This window comes from Strix uralensis, chromosome 5, assembly GCF_047716275.1.
Source record: "Strix uralensis isolate ZFMK-TIS-50842 chromosome 5, bStrUra1, whole genome shotgun sequence".
NCBI lineage: Eukaryota > Metazoa > Chordata > Aves > Strigiformes > Strigidae > Strix > Strix uralensis.
Window position 1 is genome coordinate 86,165,758 of NC_133976.1, and position 25,819 is coordinate 86,191,576.

General features: G+C 42.4%; 1 protein-coding gene across 2 annotated transcripts in view; it reads left to right on the top strand.

Moving 5' to 3' along the window:
- Positions 1-1,086: 1,086 nt before the first annotated feature.
- LRP6 (LDL receptor related protein 6) overlaps positions 1,087-25,819 on the top strand; it is a 132,223-nt gene continuing 107,490 nt past the window's right edge. For both annotated transcript variants that reach the window (XM_074872084.1, XM_074872085.1), the window contains exons 1-2: positions 1,087-1,379; positions 17,410-17,803. In XM_074872084.1, the coding sequence (XP_074728185.1) occupies positions 1,325-1,379; positions 17,410-17,803 (449 nt within the window). In that variant the 5' untranslated portion in view covers positions 1,087-1,324. The remainder of the gene's footprint in view (positions 1,380-17,409; positions 17,804-25,819) is intronic.

Below are 25,819 nucleotides of genomic sequence, written 5' to 3' on the forward strand. Positions count from 1 at the left end.
TTTACAGGGGCGCAATCAGGGAAAAGCGTAAGTTATGTTTGAACACAGCACGTTGGCCGCTCATTTTAATTTTTATTTGTAACCACCGCTCCAAGCGGCACAAACCCAGCTTACTACATTTAGTTTAGCAAGGGGGACAATAAGCCAAACCACCCTCAAAAGTGCTGGGAAATAAATCACACACCATCACATCAGCTAAACAGCAAGCACTACTGATAAGGAACGCCTGCTAGATCTGCTCTGGGAAAGATCAAGATTACTGCTCTTAAATGTCCATACCGGGGGTATTAATTGTAACTTAATTTTATCATATTGCTTAATTCCACCCCCCCACCCCTCGAGTGATACTCTAATATTTAACAGCCCGTTCCCCCCCCCCCCCCCCCCGATTTTAATTGAACCGGCGAGGCAGAAGGAAGGAACCGGTGGCCCTGAGGAGCCCTGAGGAGCCCTGAGGAGCCCTGAGGAGCCCTGAGGAGCCCTGAGGAGCCGCGGCCGCCTTCACCTGGCGGAGGAGCGGCCGCTGCCTTTGTGCAGCCGCTCCTGCTCTGTGGCAGAAAGTAGTCCCGTCCCTCCCCGCGTTGCTCCGCGGACCGCATCGCAGACGGCGGCGGAGGTGGTGAGGCCCGACAAGTAGTCCTCGCTGGAATGCGACGGCGGAACCCGCCGACCTCGCCGCGTCCCCTCACCGTGACCCCGCCCATCCTCGTCCCGGTTCCACCGGGGCTGCCCGACCCCCCCGCCGGGTTTTTGTCAGTCGCGCCGGGTGTGCGGGAGAGAGGCTGTGCCAGAGCGGCTGCGCGCGCGCCTGCCCCGGTGAGCGCGCTCGCTCCCGCCCCTCGCTCCCTCCGCCCGCTCCCTCCCTCCCTGACGGGAGAGGTGCCGGGGGGGGCGGGCGCTGCTCCGGGAGCCAGGAGCCGGCCGGGCGCGGCGCGGGGAGGCGAGGGGAGGCGAGGCCGGGCCAGGGGAGGAGGAGGAGGCAGGAGAAGGAGAAGGAGGGCTGTATCCCTGCGCCTGTGCGCGCCCGGCGGAGGCGGAGGCCGGGCGAGCGAGCGAACCGAGGGGTGGATGGGGGAACGGCCGCGGTGAGGCGGCGGCGGCCGGCATGGAGGGCAGCGCCCGCTCCCGCGGCGGCTCGGCGGGGCAAGTGGCCTGCTAGGGACCGGCGAAAGCGGGGGGAAAATCTCCGCGGCCGCCCTTCCCCGCCTCCCCCCACCCCTTTCCCCGCCACCTTTCCCCCGCCCGCCTGGAAGCATGAACTGGCAGCGGAGGTGCTGCTCCTCGCCGCCGCCTCCCCGCCGGTGAGAGCGAGGAGGGAAGGAAGATGGGGGCCGTCCTGCGCAGCCTACTCGCCTGCAGTTTTTGTTCCCTGATGAGAGGTGAGCGGGGCGGCGGCGGTGAGGTTGGGGGGGGGGGGGGGGGGTAAGGGGGAAAAGTTGCAGGGTTGGTGGCGAGGGGCCATGTTTGGGCGTGCGGGAGGGGAGAGGCCTGGCTGCCGGCGGGGCCCGCCGCGGGGGCAGCGCTCCCGCCCCGCGCCGCCGCCGCCTCCCCGGCTCCCCCTCAGCAACTTCCCCGGCGGCCCGGCCCGAGCCGCGCTTAGGACCAGCCCGCCCTGCCAGCCGCCCCATTGTTGTTTTTAAGTTTGTTTTTTTAAAAAAAAGACACCCACAAAACAAGCCCCCCCAATACCCCCCCCCACCACATCTCTCTCCACACCCCCCAGCTGCCCGTGGCTCTGGGGCAGCAGCTCGGCCACGCCGGTGTCAGGCTGATATCGCTGTTCCTATCGCCAGGCTCCCCTCGTTTCCCCCTCCCCCGAGAGTGGGGTTTTATCCTGCCGGGTGCGGAGCCGCACGTATTCAGCGAAGGAGGAGGAGGAGTGGGGGGGGGGGTGGGGTGGGGTGGGGGGGTGTATGTGTGTGTCTGTGTGTTGTTGGAAAGTGCCCGGGAACGGGTGTTTCACCGAGAGCTTCCTCGCAGCGAAGTGAGCGTGCGGAGTTGGCGAGAAGAGGAATGAATGCTCCGCTCAGCTGTGCTGGCTCTGCGCTGGGACTTGAGAGAAGTTTGTGTTTCACTGGTGAACTGCCACGGAGGTTCATACAGCTTTCCATCAGCAGTCCAGTGCCTTACAAGGGGATGTCACTTAAAGTAGCTGAGAATTTTTCTGCCGCTTCCCTCCCCCCGCCCCCCCCAACAAAATGTCTTGTCGTACCGGGCACAGTTGGTACGAAACCCGAGCATTTTTCTTGTTTATGCTGTAAACTGAACTCTAGTAGCTATTTCTATGTGTTGTCTTTCAGGGAAGAAATCACCTGTGGTGTTTGCATCCATCGTTTTGCTGTTTACTTGTATTTTTTTCACACTAGATGGGGGAAGAGCTAAATCGCTAAGTTAGCCACACTTCGATTTAGAAAATCTGACACTAGTGTGCTTCCATGAAAGCTAGAGTAAAGGTGGTTTAGGTTGAAGTAACTGCTCAGTAGCCAGTTGCTCAGTACTGTGGAAAACAAAAATTCTCCTCCATACGTTGTGTGGTTGTTTTTTTTTTTTTTTCCTATGCATCTGTTTGCCATATTGTATCCTGTTTGCAAAGATACAAATATACTTATTTAAATGGGCTGTGTAACATTTTGTAGTCTATTGTGCTGAGAAACCCTGATTTTCAAAAGTTGAGCCTGAGTATGGAGAGAAACTGTTTCCTGATTAGTTCATTTTCTTATGTAACAATTATACCAGTTCTTACTAAACCATTTGTTTGGCTTTTACTTGCTGTTCAACCTAGTTCAGATGAGAGCACAGAAATCGCTGATGTGTGTGATGTCACGTAATATCGTCACTGTCATTTCTTCAGATTAATCTCAAAATGGTGACATGTCCTTTTGCAGATTTTTGTGTACTTGATGATGCTTAATAAGACGCTTTGAAGAAACGTTCATTTTATAAACAATCCAGACTGTCATTTCTTTTCTTGTCTCTCATCTTTTGTCTATTGCCGAGGATATTTGTATCCGAACAGCATTTTTGTTTCTTCTGTGTTCACGTGCTCCTGCTGTTTGATCACCTACCTGAAGTCGTAATCTGTGACACGATAGTAATTTTCCTACTGGCTAGTTGTTGCCTTAGATAGAGATAAACAGCAGGAACGGCTGAACTCTGAAGAAACAAAAATTTTAATGCATGCATCCTCCCTAATAAACAACAGCTATGCAAGTAGAATTGGTTTGAATAAGATGTGTTGAGTTCAGAAGAGGTGTCAGCAGTTCCTTAATGAGGCAGAGGTAGTGCCAGCGTGAGTATGAATAAGTTTATACATGAAAGTAGAGGTGAAGTTATGAAGTTCACTATTTGGTTGGTGAATTCAGTGCTGTGAAGGGTACCAAGCCAACAGTGCTGGAGACTGAAACTCAGAAAATGTAATAGTGTATATTTGTGGATTGCAGCATCCTCTGCTTACAGAACTAGCCTCCGTGTTCTCCCTGACTTAAAAAAAGCGAATGGACTGCGCTTTACAGCAACTGAACTGTGATTATTAGTCTGAGGAAGCTATGGTAGACTCGTTTGCTGATCTGGAAAGGAACAAAATTGATAACCTGGAAGCACAGTGCTCTGGAAACTAATAAGGACTTGAAGAAGTACCAGGCTGTTCCTAGCCAGAAAGGGATGCACGGGGATGCACCTTTCTTTCAGAGTTGTTCAAGGACTGCCAGATCCTTCTGACATTTTCAGGGCAGGTATTTGGGTTCTGACAGACAGGAGGTTTCTGTCACGACAGCTTGCTGTGGAGGTTCTGTGGTTTGGGGTTGGGGTTTTCTTCATACTCTAACTGATGGAAGAAAGCGTTCACTTTTCTGGAACCTCTTGACCCTTGTCACAGTCTGGCCTCTGTTCTCCTCTCTTGGCCCCGGTTTGATTTGGGGGTTTGGGCTTCCTCCTCCCTGACCATCCGCCGCTTCCTGAGGGTATGTATGGAGGCGTGAGCTGGAGCTGTTTCATGGCAGCTTTGCAGTGTTCTTCATGACAGCTGTGAAACCAATCAGGATCTCGTTAGATAACTGACAGTTGCAAAGAGGCAATAGCAGTGGCACCACATCTGTCAGGGAGCTACAGATAAGGGTGAAACTGAGGTTTCAACTTATTAAAAAGTGATAGAGCTCTTCCTCCGCAAGTATTCACGGCTTACTTTTCTTCCAGAAATAACACCCCAGTCAGCATGCAATTGCTGTTTTGTTTTTAAACTCTGATCGTGCAGACAGTGCGTAAAGCTCTTGTTTGAATAGGAATCTAATAAATTATGTTTGTGCAAACATACTGAATGTTGCAGACCTCTGTGCTTAAGTGAAGAAATGGAAATGCCTGGTTGGTAATGGGCATTTTAAAACCCCTTCTTCTGTCTTACGCCTGCAGAAGAGGGTTGGTTTTAATCTGTTGTGATTGTTTTAATGTGTTGTTACTTGCTTTTGATAAACAGAACATCTTTGCTTTTATGTATCTTTTTAGATAGACTTGTTTGCGTGTAGTTTAGAAGAGCTTAATGTTCAAGATTTCCTAAGCTGTGACTGGAGGTGTTTGCACGTATTTTTCTACGAGAGGTTGGAGAAGGGGACAAGAAATAGGCTTTTTACTTCTGAAGCACTCAAGTTGAAGCTGAAGTATGGAGTTTCAGCTGGAGCTATGTTCTTCTTTTTGTAATCATCATGGTCTATTTCTCCACCCAAGCTTGAATCAGCTGCATTCTAGTGATGTTTTTTCATTGTGTGATTCCTCAGAAATCAGTGTGACTTTGCTGTGATTTCCAATGCATTTTCCTCTTTCATCTCTCCATAGGAACAGTCTCAAATTAGAGTGGTCCAAGGTGTTACAAAATCTATCATTACTTTAATAGTTTTTGCAATTGCATCTCTGTGATATAGTTCACTTATCAACAGATTGCTTTAGCTTTTCTTTAAAACTAAAAAAAATTAGGGCTTAGAAAGTTAGATGGAATTTTTTTGTTATGTCTTGGAGGTGAAGTGAAGCAGCATTTTTGGCAGGGTGTACTGAAGATATGGGGAAGTTCTGGGTGTCTGGATGAAGCTGTGTATGCCTGGTCAGAGGTCTATGCGGATGATGGGCTTCTTGTATCCCTCAGTGGGAGTTACACCAAGATATTCAGGTGAAAAGCTTTGTTCATGTTTCACACCAGGACTGGTTAGAGAGGCATTAGCAATATTCATGTTTCCTTTTTCCCTAGTAAATTGATTACATCTGCATTCCCTGAGTTCTAGGTAAGGAGTTTGGCTAGAAGCTGTAGAATGTGGAGGTGATTTTTTTGCAGGAAGATAGGTCAGAATCTGGAGTGCAGGAACCTTTTAAACTCTCTGTCTTTGGGAGCTGGAGAAATCTGATTCCTTTGGACATCTGTAATCCACCTTTTATGATGATGTCACATCTCAAAAATGCCAGCTTCAAAAATACCTGCTGCTGCGCACGTAATATGGGATTTACTTTTTAGTTCAAATCAAGTAGAGCAAAGATTTTTTTTTTTTTTTTTTCATTCTGAGGGAGTGGAGTAGGGGAGGAAAACAGGGAGAAACAGATCTCAGTTTCTGATCTGCCACCATTCATCTCCTCTGGCAGCCAGTCTGCAGACTTTAAACACTACATTTTTTGTCCCCAGCATATTTAACCTCATTAATTTCCTATGAAATGCTAAATACTTGGGTTGCTTTGCTGGTGACTTCTTCAAAAGAGTCCCACTTCCTTGTGCTATAGGGAGGGGTACATGTTATTGTTGAGTGGCACCAGAAATGCCATTGTCACTGAAGCTTTGTTGCGTGCTCCTGCTTCTGGCTGGCTCTGCTGTGCCTGGGAGCATGCTCAGCTCCTCTCCCAGTTCTTCTGGGGAGCCCTAATGCTTCAGCCCACTCACCTGAGAGAGAATTGGTTAGTAAACTACACGGGTGGCTGGTGAAATTCTTTGCTGCTGCTCACTTTGATGGTGCTTGGGGGCCATTTGTACTTTGAAGGCAGTTGCTGCCAGTGAAGCAGAATTTATGTTGGTAAGGAATTTCCCACAGATGCACTTTTACCAGTAAGTCATATAAGTTGCTTAGAAAGACATGTGGGGATGCACCTGCCTTGCAGACTTCAGGAATGGTCTGCTCACATTCGTATAAAGCAGTTGGCACTGCTCACTTAAAAGTTGAGCTGTGGCTCACCGAGGGTGACTGTTGGTGTGCGGACACGAGGTTTAGGATGAGCATGCAGTGAGGACTTCTGCTGCTTCTGTGCCCAGTGCTTTGTAGTGATGACTCTTCTAGAGGGTGATTGCTGGTTTGGTGAAAGAAATACATTTTCTAATCTTTATTTTTTCAACTTATCCCTCACTTGTGTGGTTTCAGAGCATATGCCACTCGCAGAGTTACAGAATACACAGTGCTCTAGACAAAGAAGCCGTGTCATTCTTTTGTGGTGATTGTCCAAAGCTTGGAAGGGGAAGGCATTGCATCTCTAATGGACTGTACATAAATGCTGGGTATTGCCACCCTAAATATTAAGTAACTTTTTCCTATCTGTATATTTGGCAGGCAAGCTGACATAGCCTTCATTAAGCTCTCTAGATATCCTTGTAGTTTATAAATATTTATGGCGAGAGATTCACAATGTGAACAAGCTTGATACTTGCTCCACATGGACAGAACTTGATCTGAACGCAGTGATGGTGTTTGCAAGTAGAAATGAGCTTGTCATCATTTCTCCTTTTCGATACATTCTCCTGTGAAACAGTTATGAAAATAGGGTGGGGTTTTTTTGTCTCCTTGTGATTATCTTTCTATTTCAATGTAATTGGCACAGTCCCCCACCAATTTTGAAATGGAGTCAAGCCTACCAGTCTCTGAATAGAATGGGAATACTGTAATACCTTTTTTCATTTGATTTCTAATACACCTTTAAGAACATACCCTTCAAAGTGTAGGTTAAGAGAAGTAGTGATTTAGTTAGTAATACTTTGTTTCCTTTGCAAAATGTTATAAACTATTTGGAGAAAGAAGCGTGTCAGTTTAAAAGATGGAATGCTTTCCGAGCTTCATTATTTATAAGGAGAGAACAATAAGGAAATGTTTTTAATATAAACAGACATGGAAAATGGCAACATTTGTACAGATTTTTTTAGTATCTTGTTACAGGATCACATTACCTAAATAGAATTACTCCCTTGTGATATAATCAATGTGGCAGAAATGGGGTTATAGTTTTAATTCTGTTTATGAGGGCCATGTGTGAGCTCTTGATGTCAGATTTGAAAAGTAATCATATTTGAGACAGAAAATCTTAATCAACTAGCTGTATAATTTTGCTTAGTCAAAAATCGTTTGTTTTCCTTCTCTAATATACCAAAATGTAATTTTCTCCTTTATATTTTTCTTCTTACTCTTCCTCCCCTCCCCCGCTCTGTTCCCAGAGGAAAAACATTGTTTGTATGTTTTTGGTTGTGTGTTTTTTGTTTTTTGGTTTTTTTTTTAAACTGTTTATGCCTCCAGAACTCCTCCGTAATAAGCATTCTCCTCTGTCCGTTGTCAGAGAGCTCAGGCTTCTAGAAGGTGGCTGATGTGTTTGCTTGAATTCTGGAAGTTAAGGGTATGTGGAAGGTGACAGAAATGTAAGGTGTCATAGAATTTCAGACTTTTTTTCCGTTGTTGTCTGTCAAAGCAGTGACTAAAACTCTGGCTTGTACTCATAGTGTTGGAGTTAATGAAAATGTTGACACTTTGGAAATCCAAGAATCCTCTTGTCCACACATAGATTAATAGAGTAGAAATATTAAGAATAACAGAAGAGTAGGAAATCGTAAACCTTGTAGTCACTGTTATGTCCACTGTGAAAATGCACTGGTGTTCTAATAACTCAGAAACTTAACTGAGGCTCAACAGTTAGACTTTACGGTAAAAATCCTAAGTAAAGTAATTCCAAGTTGGGTTGGTTTGTTTTTCTTTTGGATTACCAGAAATGAGTCCTATCCAATATGAAAAAGATGAGATTGTTCATACTTTTCAAGGGATCCTGGATGTGAATGTGTCTTTTTTTTTTTTTTATGTGTCACTACATCTGATGTAAGCCGGTTGAAGATTTGACATTAATAGTGCTGGAATGTGAGTGTTTTGAGAGTTAATAAAATAGATCACAGAGGTCCAACTGTGTTTCCAAAAAAAAATTCAAATGTGCAATAATTTTCAAAATCCTTGAAGTATGTGCACATCTTTCCTTACTCTTTAAAAACAGTCCCTAACTGTTCATTTGAACTGGAATTGTTATTTATTATATTAATCTGTAGTAAATTTAATAGTTTAAGAATTTGACTGTTGAAAATGTAATTTTCGTTTGAGAACTTTTTTCCTTTGGCTGATGGAAAATTGTTTTAAACTTGCACTGTGAGCATTTTCTTTTAATTTTCTTAGAAAACTGTTTTCTAGTTCAGTGTGAATCTGTCATATTTTTGCAAAATTGTTGATACTGTCTTGTCTTGAAGAAAGTACTTTATCTGCATGAGAAACCAAATCTGTGAAATTGTTTTACTGGTTGGAGGTATGGCTTAGTTTATTCTCAATAGTTGTTATGATGGATGAACTGACAAAGCTGCCATTCACTGAGCTTGGCCTGGAAAGTATGCCACAAAGAAATCCTTGGATAGCTGATACGGTCTTTCTTGAAGAATTGCAGAGAAGTGGGAATGAAAATGTGCTAAGCCTTCGAGGCAGTACTGCGGCTCCCCCCACTCTCTCTGCCCCAGATCTGTCCCACTGTTATGTCCTGGCTCAGGGCTGTCGCTTACTTTTGTGGTGTACTCATCAGTCAGTGCTGGCGACTTTTTCTGTTTTATGGGTTATTTTGTCATCCAGTTGGGGTCTTTCATGCTAAATTCCATGTTCGTGCTTTACAGCAGCTTCCTGATAGCACTTCAAAAATCTAAACAAACAAAAAGCCCCAACCACAAAACAGAATAAATACATTTAAAAAGTTGTTTTGATTTTTACCTGATGAGACTAGACTTCAGGACTATTTTTTAAGCCGTAGGCACGCCAGCTCAACTAACTTGCTGAAAGTTATCTAAGGGTAGCTTAGTGCCTATGAACTTCTTGTCAGTGTGGAAAAAGGCTTTGTTAGTTTGAAGGCAAACCAATGTGCTCAGGGCGTGGATTTTTCTGGTCCACATTGGAACTATTGGCAGTCTGGGTGAGACCCTTTGGCTGGGGCTGTTCCCACATGGGTCCTCCAGCTCTGGAGCTTTCCCAGGTCATTCTCAACTGGATGTGCACCCCCAAACACGTGTGCTGGCCAGGCTGGAACACGTAATGAGCTGCCATTGCTTCACAAATTTGGAGCATTCCCGCCTCAGTATGTCGGGGTGTAGAAGGTGTATTTGGCGGCCTTTAGCCTTCCAAGGCTTTGGGAAATGGCATCTCAATGCATCTCAATGTTGTGTCTCAGTGCTCTAATTTAGTGGAGGGACTTAAGCAACACAGAGTCTTTCAGCAGCTTCAGGAGGGATATGAGAGAGGCTTTGGGGTTGTTTTCTTACAGTTAGAAGCGCTGTAGGAAATGGTGACACCAGAAAGTGTAAAGGGTAGCATGTTGTTTCAGTGCGATCAGGTCGTCTTATCTGTCATCATACAGCTTCGAGTTTGGGTTGCAAAATGTCATCCCTATTCGGATGTGGGACTCTAATTGGTACCGTACAGCCAAACAAGATTTCTTTTTCCGCACGAGCGAAGGTGTGTGCTTGGGAAAACTGTTGGAAACATGGGAGAACTGTTGGAAACGTACCTTGCAGACAGGAGATAGTGGGCTTGGAAACTGCTGCAAAGCAACTTTTTCCTTTAACAGATTTTGTTGATTTAAACATGGGTGTTTCCAGTAGAGCTAGGGAAGTATTACCAATGTGCGTGGGATGGGTATGACTTCATCTGCAGCACTGTGTGTTATTCTGACAACTATTTGAGAAACTGGGAGAGTGTTGGAGGAAGGTTATGAGGGCACCTGAGGAAGTGGGAAGTGTAATGCTGAGGTTGTGCAGACATTAATGTGGGTCACGGTACTACTTGGTCACACATCCCTAGGAGCCTTCCTGCTTTCCAGAGTCGTCTGCTGGCCCAGGAAAGTGTATTGTGCTGCTGCCAGGTCACCTTTATTTTCTTGCCACTTCTTCTACTAGCCTGCTGCTCTTGTAAGCATCAGGGTAATAGAAGGCAGCAGTAGTGTCACATGGCAGTGCAGCTGCAAGCAGATGCCTGGCCAGGGAGCACAGGGCTCTGCTCATCCTAGGTTGTCAGCAAGATAGATTCAGCATATAAAGTTAAGGATATGTCAGCTGCTAAAGCAGTGTGTTTTATCCCCATGAGAGTGCAATGGAAAGAACTTCAGAGTAGGAGAGTCAGTGTTATGGAAAGATGGACCTAACACTGAGGAGAGACATGAGGTGATAATTTGGAAGTTATCAACTGCTGGCTCTATGGCTCTGTTGCCAACAGGATGATTTGACGGGTGATGCCTGTCATTCAGAAAGTTATTTGCCCGTGATACACTGGAGGCGGTGGTGTACTTCACTCGTGTGCTTTTGCTATACTCTGCCAGCTCTGTTGGATTTTTATACCTGGACCTGGTATTTCTATCCTTCCCTGTACTCCATTTTTTTTCCTCCTCTCATTCTCTTGCCTCTATCCTTCTAGCTCTTTAGCAAGATAATTTTTTCCCTGTTATTTCAGCAGGTTAAAAGATGACTTACTGCCTTTGTACCATCTAGTCTTGCAGGATGTCTTGGTCTCCATGGCTCCTGTCTGGCCAAAGACCTGCAAAACTAATGGTAGAAGCTTGGTGCAGAATCCAAGTGTCGTCGTTGCTGCTTGGTGTCTTTGCTTTTGCACTGATGTGGTTACTCATCTCATTCATGGGCAAGCCTGACTGTTCCTGTAACCTTTTGAGTTACCACCTGAACAGCCCTCGGGTGGCTGTAGCACGTGGAGTACACCTCAGGTTAGCTGAAAAGAGGAAAAAATATCCTTTCTGACAAGGTGGGGCTGCCTCCTGCTTGTTTATTAAAGTCCCAGTTGCCTGCTGTGTCCTGCAATTATATTTGTGAGAACAAGGAGGTTCAGAGAGGAGAGAGCTCTCCATTCACAGTGAAGGTGGAATGGGGGCTACTGGTAAGTCAGTTAATTAGTTTTCTTAAAATTGTGTGGAATGAATCAGGAAAGGTGGTGTGATAGAGCACTTGGTGCAAAATCCTGGCCTGCTGCTTGCTGTGCTGAAACTCTTACGTATTTCCTGGTGATTTTTATGTTTGAAAATACAAACCATCTGTATAAGTTTCTTGAGGCTGGGTCCCTGCTTTTTGAGGAAGATTATTTTCATTTGCAACTTGCCTCTCTTCTGATCTGATAGTCCCCCAGGCTTTTATTCCCAATGCTACCTCAACCTTTTCCTTCTTGCTCCCTCAAACTGAGCAGCAAAACTCAAACATTCACACATAACAAATATACAGAATCCCTTATAAGCATAAGCAATGATGGAGAAATTTGAAACCTGGGCAGTGAAGGGAGAGTCCTCAGAACTGACTGTGCCAGAATCTTTGTGTCAGTCCAGAGGGGTTTTCTTACGTTCCTGTGTTGGCTCTCTGTGGGACATCTTGGGAATGGGAAGGATTGTTTTACATACAAGGAGTTTTGTGTATAGAATGGTTCTGAGGAGGTTGCAGTTAATGCTCTGTGCTAGTTGTCTGTGCCCGTTTATCTGCTTTTTCTTCTCTTGTGGATGGAATGTGTGTGCGTGTCATTTTGTCAAGACACCTGGCAAATCCTTCTTGCTCACTGTGCCTTGTCCAGGACAGCGTGTATTTGCTTGGCATATCTCACAGAATCATTCAGGTTGGAAAAGACCCTTGGGATCATCGAGTCCAACCATCAGCCCGACTCTACAAAGTTCTCCCCTACACCACATCCCCCAACATCTCACCCAAACGACCCTTAAACACACCCAGGGATGGTGACTCCACCCCCTCCCTGGGCAGCCTATTCCACTCTCTGACCACTCTTTCTGTGAAAATTTTTTTCCTAATGTCCAGCCTGAACCTCCCCTGTTGCATCTCATCACTGTGTCTCCTCCTCTGCAGTCCTCATGTTTGCCACCCTCATAACAGTGTGCTTGCCAGTATCAATTCACCTTCAGATACTCAGAGTTCTTCAAGATTTTTAAAGGATGGGGAGTTTTCCCAACTCAATGACATCATCTTCCAATGTAACAATCCATGGGTTTCTTACCAGTGGATTCCTGCATGGATATTTCTTCCCACAATGTGAACAGTTGCCCAGTATTACTGGCTGGGCCACACTGGGATTCTGGGGCATGTTGCCACAACTTACAGTGGCCACCTCTAGTCTGGTGGGTCCTGTTCCTAAATTGGAGGTTCACCAGCAACTTGTTCAGCTAATTTGTCAAAGCTGATGCACTCCTCCCTTTCCCTGATGTGCTGGTTCTTGTGTTTATCTGATTTTGTTCTGAACCGGTTCTGGGTGATGGCTGGCTAAAATCTACTTTTTGTCAGCTGTGGGGGAGAGCACGGTAGCCTGCTGCTGGTTTAGCTCCCTGCGTTGTCTCGCCGTGCTATGGGACAAGTGCTAGTGCCAACGCAAAAGAGGGGTTGGGAACCGACGGCTGAAACTGGAACTGGGGAGAAAGGATGTGGCTGCAGTCTCATCTTGAGCGGATCTAGCAGGCTGCCAGTGAAAGGGGGGAGAGCTGCTCCCCCTTCCAGCTCCCTGCTGTTTGCCTTATGTTAGTTTTGGAGTTTGCTGGACCACTTCTTGAGTTGATTCAACTTGCTAACCCAGTCAAACCTTTCACTGACGTCATGATTTGAATCAGCTTGGGGAGGGGCCCTTAACTAAGTGAGGGGGTAGAACAGCATTGCTGGGGGTTGGGAATGAGGAAAAAAAAGGGTTTGGGGAAAATGAGACTCTGCTAATTGCTTTAACCAGGCTAAATTCCAGTTCAGTGAAAGAGAATGAGCGTGCTGAAGGTAACACTGACCTCGTGGCACCCAGAGATGTCACGGATCATTGAAAGTGGAAAGGAGCAAGCGGGAACTTGTGGAAAAGGCCTCTGGACTAGTTAAAGAAAAGTATGACAAATTCTGACATCTTAAAGTTGCCACTTAAACACCAAAAACATTGAAAAAGCTATTTAGCTTTTTATAACCTTTTTACATTGGTTCATCACTTTGCATCCTGTGGGCTGCAGCATTTTTAAGCCAGTATCAGACACTCACAGATCAGATGTACAAAGCTAGACTTAAGAAACAAGTGTTAGGGAAGCCACACTTAAGTATCTTGGGGATTTGCAACTTTCAGTATGCTAGGGAGAGAGACAAGAGTTGCAGCCAAGAGAAATATTTGATAAAAAAATTGGAGTTTGGTCGTGAGAAGGATGCTGATGTAGAATTCTAGTTGTAAAGGTAAGGCAGAAAAAGGCAGTGTCTGGATTTTAATATTGAATGTGGTAAGCTTAGGGAAGGTGTTATGTGAGTATTGGAGTTAAGAAGCAGTCAGGCTTAGTGACCTGCTATTGGCAGGAGTTTCTTACGATTTAAATTATTTTTGTTGCGGTTCAAATGTGTTAAACTTTAGGTTTTGTAACTTTTGTGTTCTCTAAGCAAATGCTTGTTCCTGCTGGTGGATACAGAAGAAGCTTATTTGATAACTAAGCATAGCCTTTACTCTGTATTGGGTACTTTACTTAGAAGAATAAACTACATGTAGAAATCAGGTGACAGAGGCCATGGTAATGTTCACTACCGTTTCAGTTACTGATTTCCAGGATGGGTGTGTTTTACTTTTAAAAAATATGTGCCTCTCTTCAATGTATTATAGTTTGTTGCAGTTAAAATACGTATTTTTATGATGTCTGTAGAAAAGGAAGTAGAAACACATGTAAAGAGTTAAGCTTCTGAAAAAAAAAATAATCTGAGTTGTATCTCTTTTTCCCATTATAATTTAAATGGCAGAACAGTTGCCTGGCTTTCAAAGGAGTTTCTCTTGGACTTCTCTTAGGTTATTAGTATAGTTCATAACTCTGTTATTCAAGAAAGCTGTCTTTTCAGTGTTCTGTTCTTCTTTTAAAGCTAGTTACGTGGGGCAGGATGGGATCTTCTGCCACAATTTTCCTTCTGGAGTTGCTGTTTGAGTCAAGTAAATGGCAAAGATGGTACTAGGTACTAATACTGCCAACTTCAGTAATTGGGTTTTATAGGATATTGAAGCCTTCGTGTTTTCTGGGAAGGGTTGGAGGGGCTGGGGGAACAAACCTGGTTTTTATTATTTTGGTGATGCATGCTTCATTCCTGAATGTCGCAACAAATTGGAGAGCTTAATATCCTCATCTGCCAGCCCTGCAGAATGGGTTGCGAGTTGTGGCTTTGAATCAGTCTGCGTGAAACTGCACATCCTAAGTGTAGCTGTGTTTCTTCTGAGCTGTCCTTCAACTAACTTGTATCGTTCCTGAAAAGGAGGTTTTCTCCAGTCCTTCCTCAGCCAGCTCTGAGCTCCAGTAAGGAGTGAGTAACCTCTGCAATGCCCAGCAGTGCCTTCAGGCCTCGGTGATTACACTTGACATGCCTGGTGTTCCAACTCAGTGCTTGCTGTGTGCGTGGGCACTCCTGCTCCATGTTGCACGTGATAATGGAGCCTGTACTTGTTTATGCATGGATTTACTTTTTTTCAAACGCTGGGCATGGTGTCTTACTAGAGAGAGTCCTGCCAGTTGGCTGCACGCTTTCCTATGGTGCACTAGATGATACTGAGCTGGCTATTAACTAGATTTTTCAGGTTACAACTGTATGCAGGCTTGAAAAAGTATTTTTTTACCACTTTCAGTTTATTGAATACTTTTTTCTGAAAAATGTAGTCATCGTAAGCAGCCAGCTCTTCAACAAACTCCACTGTAATTAATTTTAAATCTTTAGGGGGTGGGAAACTTTGCAGGGAGAGGAAGGAGATAGCAGAGTAAGGTAATAAACCTTCTTAAGATTCTGCTTTCTAATTTGAGTAAGTCTACCCCTTCTCCATGAAAGTATAATCTCTAAATGTTTTGCTGCACAATAAAAACTTGCTTTATGGAGGGGGGGAATACAAATTTAGCATTACTAAAACCGCAAATCTTCCCCCTCCCTTTCATAACTTCTCTAAAGATTGTCATAAAAAAATTATATTTTGTGTGTCTAAAGTTAGGATGACGGCACAAACAATTTAGTGTGGGTTTTTTAAAAAAAAAAAAAACCAACCACCCCCAAAAAACAACAACAAAAGGAAGACAGAAAGAAAGAAAAGCTTCCAAACATATATAGCAGAACTTGTTTATTTGGAGGTAGATGAAGGTACTTCTTAGTTCCTTCAGCATCTCCCAGTGCACATGTGGCAGTGTCTTTAAGAAACAGTTTTGTGGTAATCAGGGGAGTAGCCTGATCTTGGAAACCAGCTTTTCAATTTTCTGAAGTCTGTTTTAGTATTTCTAATTTCAGTGTGAGTTTCTCATACGGGGAACTGTATCTTCTCTGGCAGTGTAGCCCTTGACATTATTCAGCCAGGCACATCTTTGGCTCTATAAATGTAAACCTCTTGGTTAGGACATACATCTTGCTGGAAGCTTAAAGTGGCCACCTATGCTGATGAATACATCTTCAAGATTTTTGTTAAATTTGTATGGTGACAGGAGCATTTAGTATGTCAGTCACAGTATGTGTCTAAATGCTGCTGTATAGCTCTGTTGCTACAGTGCCTGAGTAAACACAGGGAAAGGTAGAAATGTTTTCTGATAGTGGATTTAAAAGGATGTGATTGTCTGCTTTATAAAAATGTAGTGTTTTTCTTAACCTTTTGTTGAACTAGGAACAAGGCTGGAATTTTCATAATGTTATATATAGCTTGTGATTAAGGACAACTAAACAGGCATATGACATCTCAGAACCTATCTGTTTTCATGGTTACTATTTTTGATTAGTCATCTTAGGTGTTGTCTATGAAAAATATGCAGACTGTGCAAACGGATAAAGTAAGTGAATAAAGCATATAAAATAAAGGCTTTGAGTTAGAGAACGAACCAGCAGTGGTAGAGCTGAGCTTGAAAGAACTCAGTATTGTCCATTCCTGTGGATGTTTTTCTCCCTACCTCCTCATACCAGCTTCAGCATTCTAAAACAACATTCGTCTCATGCTGTGCAATGAATTTTGTATTTGTAAGTATTATGTGTAAAATGTCCTATATATAAAAAAAATTTCAGAGAGTATCAACATACAGGTGGCTGTTGTGGTTTAACCCCAGCCAGTAGCTGAGCCCCACCCAGCCGCTCGCTCAGTCCCCGCCGCTGAAATGGGGGAGAGAATCAGAAGGGTAAAAGTGAGAAAACTTGTGGTTTCAGATAAAGACAGTTTAATCAGGAAAGCAAAACCTGTGCACGCAAGCAAAGCAAAATCAGGAATTCATCCACCACTCCCCCTCGCAGGCAGGTGCTCGGCCATCCCCAGGACAGCAGGGCTCTGTCACACATAGCGGTGACTTAGGAGGACAAACGTCATCACTCCCAACATCCCCCCCTTCCTCCTCCTTCCCCCAGCTTTACGTGCTGAGCACAATGTTCTGCAGTCTGGGATGTCCCTGGGGTCAGTTGGGGTCAGCTGTCCCGGTTGTGTCCCCTTCCAGCTCCTTGTGCCCCCCCAGCCACTCGCTGGCGGGTGCTGTGAGGAGCAGAAGCGGCCTTGGCTCTGTGTAAGCGCTGCCCAGCAATAACCAAAACATCCCCGTGTTACCAACGCTGTTCCCAGCACAAATCCAGAACACAGTCCTGTACTAGCTACTCTGAAGAAAACTAACTCTATCCCACCCAAAAACAGGATGGTGGCTTTGATAGCTTGACATGAATTACACTTTTATAGAAGTGGGGTGTGTATTACTAATTCTAGCAAAAAAATATGAGTCTTTGCTCAGGTGGGCCAGTGCTGAGTGCTTAGAAAACTGCTTTACCCTTGTATTTCAGATTCTTATTTAAACATCCTTCTCTGCAGAACAGTGTCATTTGGGCACTTCAAACCCCTGTTTTTCTTTGTTCTTTCCCCTCTTCTTTAATCTTATTTTAATAATGCACAGCCCAGAATAATGAGCTGCCCATTACAAAGTTACCATCTTGAGCTGTAGCACTGTTGAAAGGCTTCAAGTCAGTGCTTTTTAGTCAAACTTCAAAATGTCCCCCCACCTATTTTTTATTTCTTATTTAAAATTCTTAAATTAGTAGTTACGGCCTGATGCACCGTCATAGTGCAAGTCATACTTAATATGAGTGGTGTTAATGCATCTGTCTGTCCCCCCACCCCTTATTTCTCCCATTTAAAGCTGCCCCGCTGTTGCTGTACGCGAACCGACGTGACCTGCGACTGGTGGATGCTGCGAACGGGAAGGAGAACGCCACGGTGATTGTGGGTGGCTTAGAGGACGCAGCAGCAGTGGACTTCGTGTTTGTAAAGGGGTTGATATACTGGAGTGATGTCAGTGAAGAAGCCATTAAACGAACAGAATTCAATAAATCTGGGAGTGTACAAAATGTGGTCATTTCTGGACTTCTGTCACCTGATGGGCTGGCATGTGACTGGCTGGGAGAGAAATTGTACTGGACAGATTCTGAAACAAATCGGATTGAAGTTTCTAATTTAGATGGATCACTGAGAAAAGTTTTGTTTTGGCAAGAATTGGATCAACCTAGAGCAATTGCCTTAGATCCTGCAAGAGGGTAAGTCTTTGTTAAAATAATTACAAATATTAAAACTTCTGCTACTTTTTGTTTGTTGAATGATTTTAAATAAGCAATGGTACTGTTATTGAACATAAGACATTTTGCATTATTTGCTTCTCTTTCTAGTAGTGTAATTTGAAAACAATTTGCATTTCTGAAATTGCAGTCACATTGGTTTGTGAACAACTAGGAATCATCAGACTTTAAAACAGTACTAGAAACTTATATTGGCAGTAGTGCAGAAGGTGAACAGAAATGGAGAAGTTTTAACGTAAAACCCAAGATAATCTGCTTGAAAGGCCATCAGTTGCCTGTGGACAGACTTGTGGCGCTCTGCCAGTATCAAGTAACGGAATTTTTTGGAGCTTTGTTCATTGTTGATATTCATGCTTTATTGAAACAGCAGAAGAAATGAGAGAAATCAATGCACTGTATTAATAATAATTTGAGACATGTTTTAGCACTTAACTAGAACATTTACAGAAGGGTTCCTCTCCCTACCCTGGAGGAAACTTCTGTTTTAAAAAATCCTGTGTTTTGGCTTTACCCTGTTCTAGGACAGGTCTAATTCCTCTCAGCTCTCATTTCAGTCCCTGGACGTGACCTACAGTATAATCTTTTTGTTCTGTTCTTAGGACAAAGCCATGGTTGCCAGAAATGTGGTGGTTTTGGTGATGTCATATAAATGGCTAGCTTGAGGTTACCCCATAGGTGGTCACCTGTGGTAAATTGACTGTCTCTCCCAAAGTGAAAGGCTAATGGAATATCCTTGATGCTGTGTAATCTCTTGATAGTTTTTTAAATCTGTAGTACAGATCTTATTTATATTATATTTTGTTCCCTGAACAAGCAAGAAAATGAATCTATTGTACTACCATTTCACGTTTTATGGGGGGGAGAAATCAATGCATTCTTTCTTTGGCAAGGTGAGGGTTGTTTTAGCTGCTTTCAGCTTTTTTACATTATATTTGTTGAACTTGCGTGTTTGAGTCTCTTCCTTCAAAAGAAGAAGGTGTCTTTGTAAAATATGGCTTCTTTCCTGATCTTCATAGAAATATCATATCTTGAATATTTTCTTCTACATTTTCAGTAGACTCTTGACAATATATAAACAGGAAATATGTTTCTTTTGCATTACTTATATTTCCAGCTTTGGAAATAACGAAAGGATGGATTTATGCTTTTCCTATCTCTCTGCAACTTATAAATTGGAGCCAATGATAGCATTAATTTTATTTTATTAGATTCTAAAACCATTTAAGAGAATGCAAGAAAGGATGTGTAACGCTTATGTCCCTTCCACCCACCATCCCAAAACTGAGAGAGAAAAAGGAGGAAAAACACTCTGGCTTGTAATCAGAGAGACGGAGATTCTTAGTTAGGAATAACATACAGTTGTCAAGCCACTTGGTCTTTTTTAGAAGAGTATTTGCATTTTCTGAATCCATACAGTAATATGCTCAGTGATCAAAATGAGATGATTGCATATTCTTGCACTCTTTCATAATACTTTACACAGAGGAAAGTACGAGAAGAAAAAATGAAATAGATCAAAGGTAAAGTGAACTCATAACCTTATCCATACTGATGATCTGTTAAAGCAGTAGGAGTAAACACTTCAACATGCCTAGATTTAAACAAAAACCCCAAACACCAACCCCCCCCTTCACAAAGCAAACAAAGAAACCCCAACCAAAACAAAAAACCCCTCCAACAGCTGTAATTGAAAGACAAAATATTTTTTCTCTCCTAAATCTTTGTAGAGGTCGCTTCTGAAGTTGTTATGTGATGGGTATGTTTTAGGAAGGTAATACACTAATAGATCCACTTTCTGTCTTGCCATGTTGCAGTTGCAAAAATTGCAATTCTCATGTGCGGTTTTATGACAGAAAACCTCTCAGATTTCAATAAATCTGATTACATTACAGAATGGCCTCCAAAGCTTGAAACATAGCTAGAAGGGTGGCATCAGCACGGGGATGTAAATTAAAAAAACATTAAAAATTCCCAAGCTGTTCTTGTATGCACTAATATTTACATTTTTTTTAGTCCTGTAAATGTCTTGGTTTCACACTGTTGCCTGGCAGACAGTGGTAGCAATAAGCCATAAAAGGATCTAAGAGTGGTTAATAAAATCTGAAACTTGGAAAAGCAAAACCCCTCTCATTTTCCTGCAGTCTAATCCATCTCCTATTATGCTCAGTTGATGGTTATTCCAGATACAGTTTTATAAACTCTTACAATTCATGAAAAGAAATTATTTAGCAGCAAAATTTACACTAAGGTCATCGTTACCCACCAGTTCAATTTTTCATTAAAGTTTAGATCAACTACATTTGTCAAATAAAGTAGCATACATAGAGTATTTCAGATCAAGTTGATTTAAGTACCAAACTACTCGTCTGTTCTGTGCTTGTGTGTGCATGTATATTTATTATATGTATCTTAATGAAAACGTGGGAACGCCTCCTTTGAAATGAAATGTTAAGAACAGTATACGCTAGCACAAATACGTAGTCACAAATAATGCATTTTCTTGGCAGTGTCCCATGTAGAAAAAATTAGATGTTTCATCAACACTCTGGTCTTTTTAGCAACCTATTTGCTGTGGGATGCTCAGTGGTCATTCTCTGAAGGTCACTACTCGGTGCTGTTGTGATAGTTGTGAGGAATATAATTAGACTCTTTCAGAGCATGCTACAATAACAGTAGGGGTGATTAAATAATAACGGGTTTGGGCAGCCAAAACCATCTGTTAATTGTGTGTGAGGTTTTATGTGTAACTGAAATACTGGAGTAGAAGTTAGACTAGGTTCCTGTGTCTGTTATCAATAATGGGAAATGCAATACGTTTACTTACAGAAAATATTTCTCAGTTGGTAACTGAGACACAGCAGCCAAGTCTAATTTTTACTCTGGTATTTTTGTCTAGGAAGCCATCAGAATCTAAAATGTCTAGGCTCCTCTTACTGGCCATCTCCTGTGAACGTTTTGAGGTTTGAGCTTCTCATTCTCATGTTCATATACTACAACTTACTTCTTTCTATTTTAGTTGTCTGGATACTCAACAAAATATTGTGTGTGTACCAGGAGAGAGGAGAAAGGGCCTCAGATGAAGAGGAAGGGGATGGGGTGCTTGTTCAGCCTGCTTTTGAAGCGAGCCCAGGGGATTTCAGGGCAGTTTCAGGAAGGCTTCTCGGTCCTCATTGTCCTTTCTGAAACTCTTCATTCCTGCCCTGTGTTGAACATGAGACCCTCTTAATAGGATCAGCAGGTGGGAATAACACATACTCTGACAATTTAACGATGACGTTTTGCCAGGGGAGGGCCTGGTGTTAGACCACCAAGTGCAGGAGAGCACCAGATTTAGGAACTGCTCACATGAAAGTTGAGCAAGTGGAAGAGAGGTTTTTCTGCTTCAGCACTCAAGATGACAAAAATGGCATAATCTGTTCAGATTCTCGAGCAAGTACTGCTTGAAAATTGTATATTTGGACTGCTGGTTTCGTTTGTTTTGTTTGTTTTTTTGTTTTTTTTTTTTTTAATTTGTACAGCCCTTTTGTCCTCAGGGAAGAGACTTCGTTATCATTTTTACAGTTCCCCCAAAATTACCCTTTAGACAACTTGATAAGCTTTCTTCATAAGAAGCACTATCAAAATGAACTGGCTTTTCTCACTTCTAGATGTATTGTTCACCACAAAGGGAATTTTAAGTGCCTCCTAGAAGTGCTGACTAATTGCTTACTTTTCAGGACATGTTTTAAATCAAGTGACTCTATAGAGTTACCTTAATTGTTAAACTCTTGTAAAGCTTTCGGGTTGTAAAGGTTTTCAGTTAATGAATGGAATTAGAGTACAAAGAGCTACAACACTTTTTATGACAGCTGAAGTTGATTTCTGGATGGAGTACTTTGCACGTTGGGGAAGATATTCAGATTTAACATGTACCCCTCCCCCAGCAGACTTTTCTCTTATTTTCTTCATGCAAAACCTTTGCAGGGAATACATATACATTTCTTACTTTATGAGCCTACTTCTTTTGTTTCTTTCAAAGTTGGAAACTTGTGTCTCAGCATGTCAAGCACAAAAGCAATTGTAATACAGGCCTTACATCTGCACATCATAAAAAAAGATTCATGGAAACTGGTAGAATTTGTTGCTGAGTGGTAGATGTTATACAACAATATAAGGAAAGGAAACCGGACAGTTCTAATAACAGTTACAGCATCTCTGATTTGGTGAAAAAACATTTTAAAAATGTAAAAAATTCAGAAATTTAAAATTTTCTTTATAAATTTACCCATTCAGTGAAGAGTTTTTTATTTGAATGCAAGTTAGTATTATATAAAATGGCACCTTAGATGTAAATTCCCAAAATAATGAAAATAACTGAAAACTGTTTCATAGCTTCTCTTGCTTGATGCCACCTCTCCCTTGAGCAGATTGCTCCTGGCTGCAAATCTGCTGCTTCTCTGTTCATACTAACATATTTCACAGGCAGCAGATTAGTGCACTCAGCTAATTGCTTGCTGTATAGCCTGGCCTGTGCAGTAAGGAGTTAATTTTGAGATTTTACAGGCGTCTTATATGCAAGTGTTAAGCTGATATGAAATCTGCAGACTGCTGTGGTGTTGGCACGTAGATTTATAAGGTGTGTTTAATCTTTCTTCACCTAGGAAGTCTCTGTTGATCAGAAGATGTTGGTTGCAAATACATCACTAAATTCTGGTAACAGCTAGGATATTAAGCAAACGAAAAGGTGTTTTTTTGTGACTTAAAGATAACGAAGCTAGCACAAAAGATTGCGGTAGTATTGCACAGGTTGTCCTGTGACACTGCATCAGGAGTGACTTGCCTTGGCCCTGGAGCTGCATGTAACTCTTGGAAGATCTAAAATACAGCACCTGTGTCTCTAGGCATGGGAGACTACCAATCAGAGAAGACTGCCTAGGCCAGGATTATACTGCATGATTCAAAACCCAACAGCGAGCAAAGCAGCGCTTCATCCTGCGAGATGCTGGCGTGGCATCCAAAATGTCCTCGCCATCTTCTGCCCCAGAACTACAATAACTCCCTCTGCTTCTTGAAGTATAAGGTGTTTGGGATTTGGCTCTTGGTCCTGTGAAGATCTTTGTGGCTTCTGGGAACAAGATCAGATGCTATTCACTTACTGTAATAGCTTTGAATATTAACTCTAGTTTTTTTAGTGGGTTTTTTTTGTTTTGTTTTAATCTCATTGACAGCCTGTTCATTTTGAAAGGTTCTTTCACAAAACTGCAAGGTTTCTTTGAGATTTATCATGTATGGTTTGTGTGATGCTGGTTTCCAGTCCAATGCTAGGGTATTTCCATGTGGCTAGATGCTAAAATTGTAAAGGTGTCATTTTACTGCACAGCTCAAAATGGTGATTTCTTTCTCCTCCTCTCTTTTCGCCTCATCTGAAGGAGAGGGTGAAGGAAGGTAACCAGAAAGTATCCAGAAACCCACATATTTAAAACAGAGTGAAGGCTTGGAGAGGTGACCTCTCTTGTAAATCTTGCTGTGCTGGTTTTAGATGTTACTGCCATTGACTGCCTATCCTCACCCTACCTACTGCCAGAGGTTGCCAGGAACTCAGAGGAACACATTCACTAATATATTTTTTTCTAATTTTCAGGTGTTTTACCTAGTTTTTTCTTTGTGGAATGAGATGGGAGAGATTTGGCTTGTTAGAAATCAAATTAGAGTGCACAGAATCGATTTGTGCAGGACAAACATTTTTCTTACAGGCTCAGATATCTTAAAGTTATAGATGTTTTTAGCTGTAGGCAAGTTAGAAAATAGCCTTTCATCCGTACCTCCTTCAGTCAGTGCTTGAGCTAGAGAACAAGACTGTGGACTGGATCAGTTGAGGGCTGTGCTTTCCCATCTGCCAAGTTCCCTCAGAATAAGCAGCATCTTGAAACACTGTAGGGTTTGTCAAAACACTAATTTCTATTTTTCTAAGCTTTTTTTCGCTTCATGGCTTCAATTTTGGACTTGTTCTGGTGAGGCATGTGACTATGGGGATATTTAAATGACAGGCTGTTGACAATTTAAGGTAACATTCAAGAGAATGATTTGGCCTGTCCCTTAACACGTACCTCAGTACTGTGGTGATGAGAATTAGTAAACATTATGCAACTTGCTGTAAAGTATCAATGTATACTTCAGATATTTGCATGCAGTGTTTGTTTAATAGGTTAGAACTAAGTATTCAAGCTGAGGTGGTAATTTCTGGTCTGCGTGAATAACTTCTGGTGATGAGTCTTTGGGCATGCTTCTGTTTATCTGCATTTTCAGTCCCTGCAATTATAACTTAGCATCTAAGTCTAGACTATGAAGACCTGTTATATTTAATAAAATAAATTGTTAACAAACAAGTTTTCAGTAACAGCATTTTGAATGAAGCTTTATGCCGAGTGAACACAAGGAAAATGATTTTTAGAATAATGATTTTAGACTTCTGGTAAGCATTACTAGCTAGACGTTAATTAAAAAATGTTTGTTCACACACTTTTAAAAATTAAAATGATCCTAAGACAACTTTTAATAACTATTAACAGGAACTCAAAGGGGCCGTATTAATTTACAGCAGCGAGTTATAATCTGATATATTGTTCATTCTGCGTTCTTGCTTGAGAAGTTCAAAGTAGCGTTGCTGTTAAGGAAGCAGAGTGGCTTTAAAGGAACATCCATGCTGTTTCTGGAGAAGGGGCCAGAGTAAAAAACAAACAAATAATCGTTCTCTCCCCCCATATATAACTTGCATAACTTGGCGGTGTTTGTCAGGAAATCATTACTTCAGAACCCATGACATCTAATAAGGCTTGTAGGAGAGAGCTTTCGATTGCTCACTAAAACCATTGTAGCTGACTCAGCTTAATAATTGCAAATTGCTGCAAGAAATTCTTTTTCTACTTCATTTTAGGGAAGTTTTGTTTGTAATCTCTTTACTATTTCAAGGTAGGATATTTTAGAGGGTATTTTTTCAGAAATGATGATGATCCTTACAGACAGCGTGTGTTAAAGCAGGTCTGCACCAGAAGAAATTTATTGGCAAAATTAGCCTTCAGCAAATACAGCTCCTTGCAGCGTGGTTTAAACTTTTGTTATTAATCCTGCAACCATCCTCTTCCCTTTCTAAATAAGATTCACTGTCAAAAACGCACTTTCTACCATAAACTGAGATTATACTCACAATTCTTGCTGCAATGTATTGGCCAACATGTAAACTTGACAAGTGCATTTGCAGCAGAAATGTGTAATGTGAGCTCAGCCTGAGTCTAAGAGGAGCGTGATAGTGTCTGGCCTTACCGTTAATGACTCTGCTTGTTCATGGGCTTGTGGAGTGTGCAGGTGGAAAGAGGAATGTGGGAAGACAAAATCTTATGTTTTCTTCATTTAAAAATCAAGATAGGTTTGCTTGGTTGTGGGTTGGGTTTCCCCTGCGCCCGCCCCCCCCCCCTCCCAGTCTTTTGGGGAGTAATTGAACTGTGTTCCATTTTAGAGTTTAAACTTTGGTCCAAACTTTAGACCAAAGGGTTTGATCTGCGTATAGAAAATGGAGCAGAAAGTTGCCTTTGTTCCTCTGGAGGAAGTCAGATTTGTGTTGTGAGAAAAAATACTGATTTATGCCTCATTTCTTGAAGAAAGCTGATAAATCCACTTGCTAGCACGATTTGAAACAGACCAATAATATTCTTTAAATAAACTATGGATTAAGTTTGTTTAAAAAGTTAAAATCATAGCACACAGCTGTATGAAATTCCAGCATGATTAACAAAAAGTCTGTAAAAGAACCATCTTTATTTGGCTGCATTCCTGGAAAAAATAAGACTATCCCTGTGGAGAATAAATGTATTTCAGTACTGTCTTCTTTGTAGAGTGGTCAGATAAAATGTCACGGGATAATACATTGTACAGAGGATGTCAAGCAAATGCAGCTTTTACAGCACAGCTAGTAAGAAAGGACGTACCGGGGCATAAATTGTT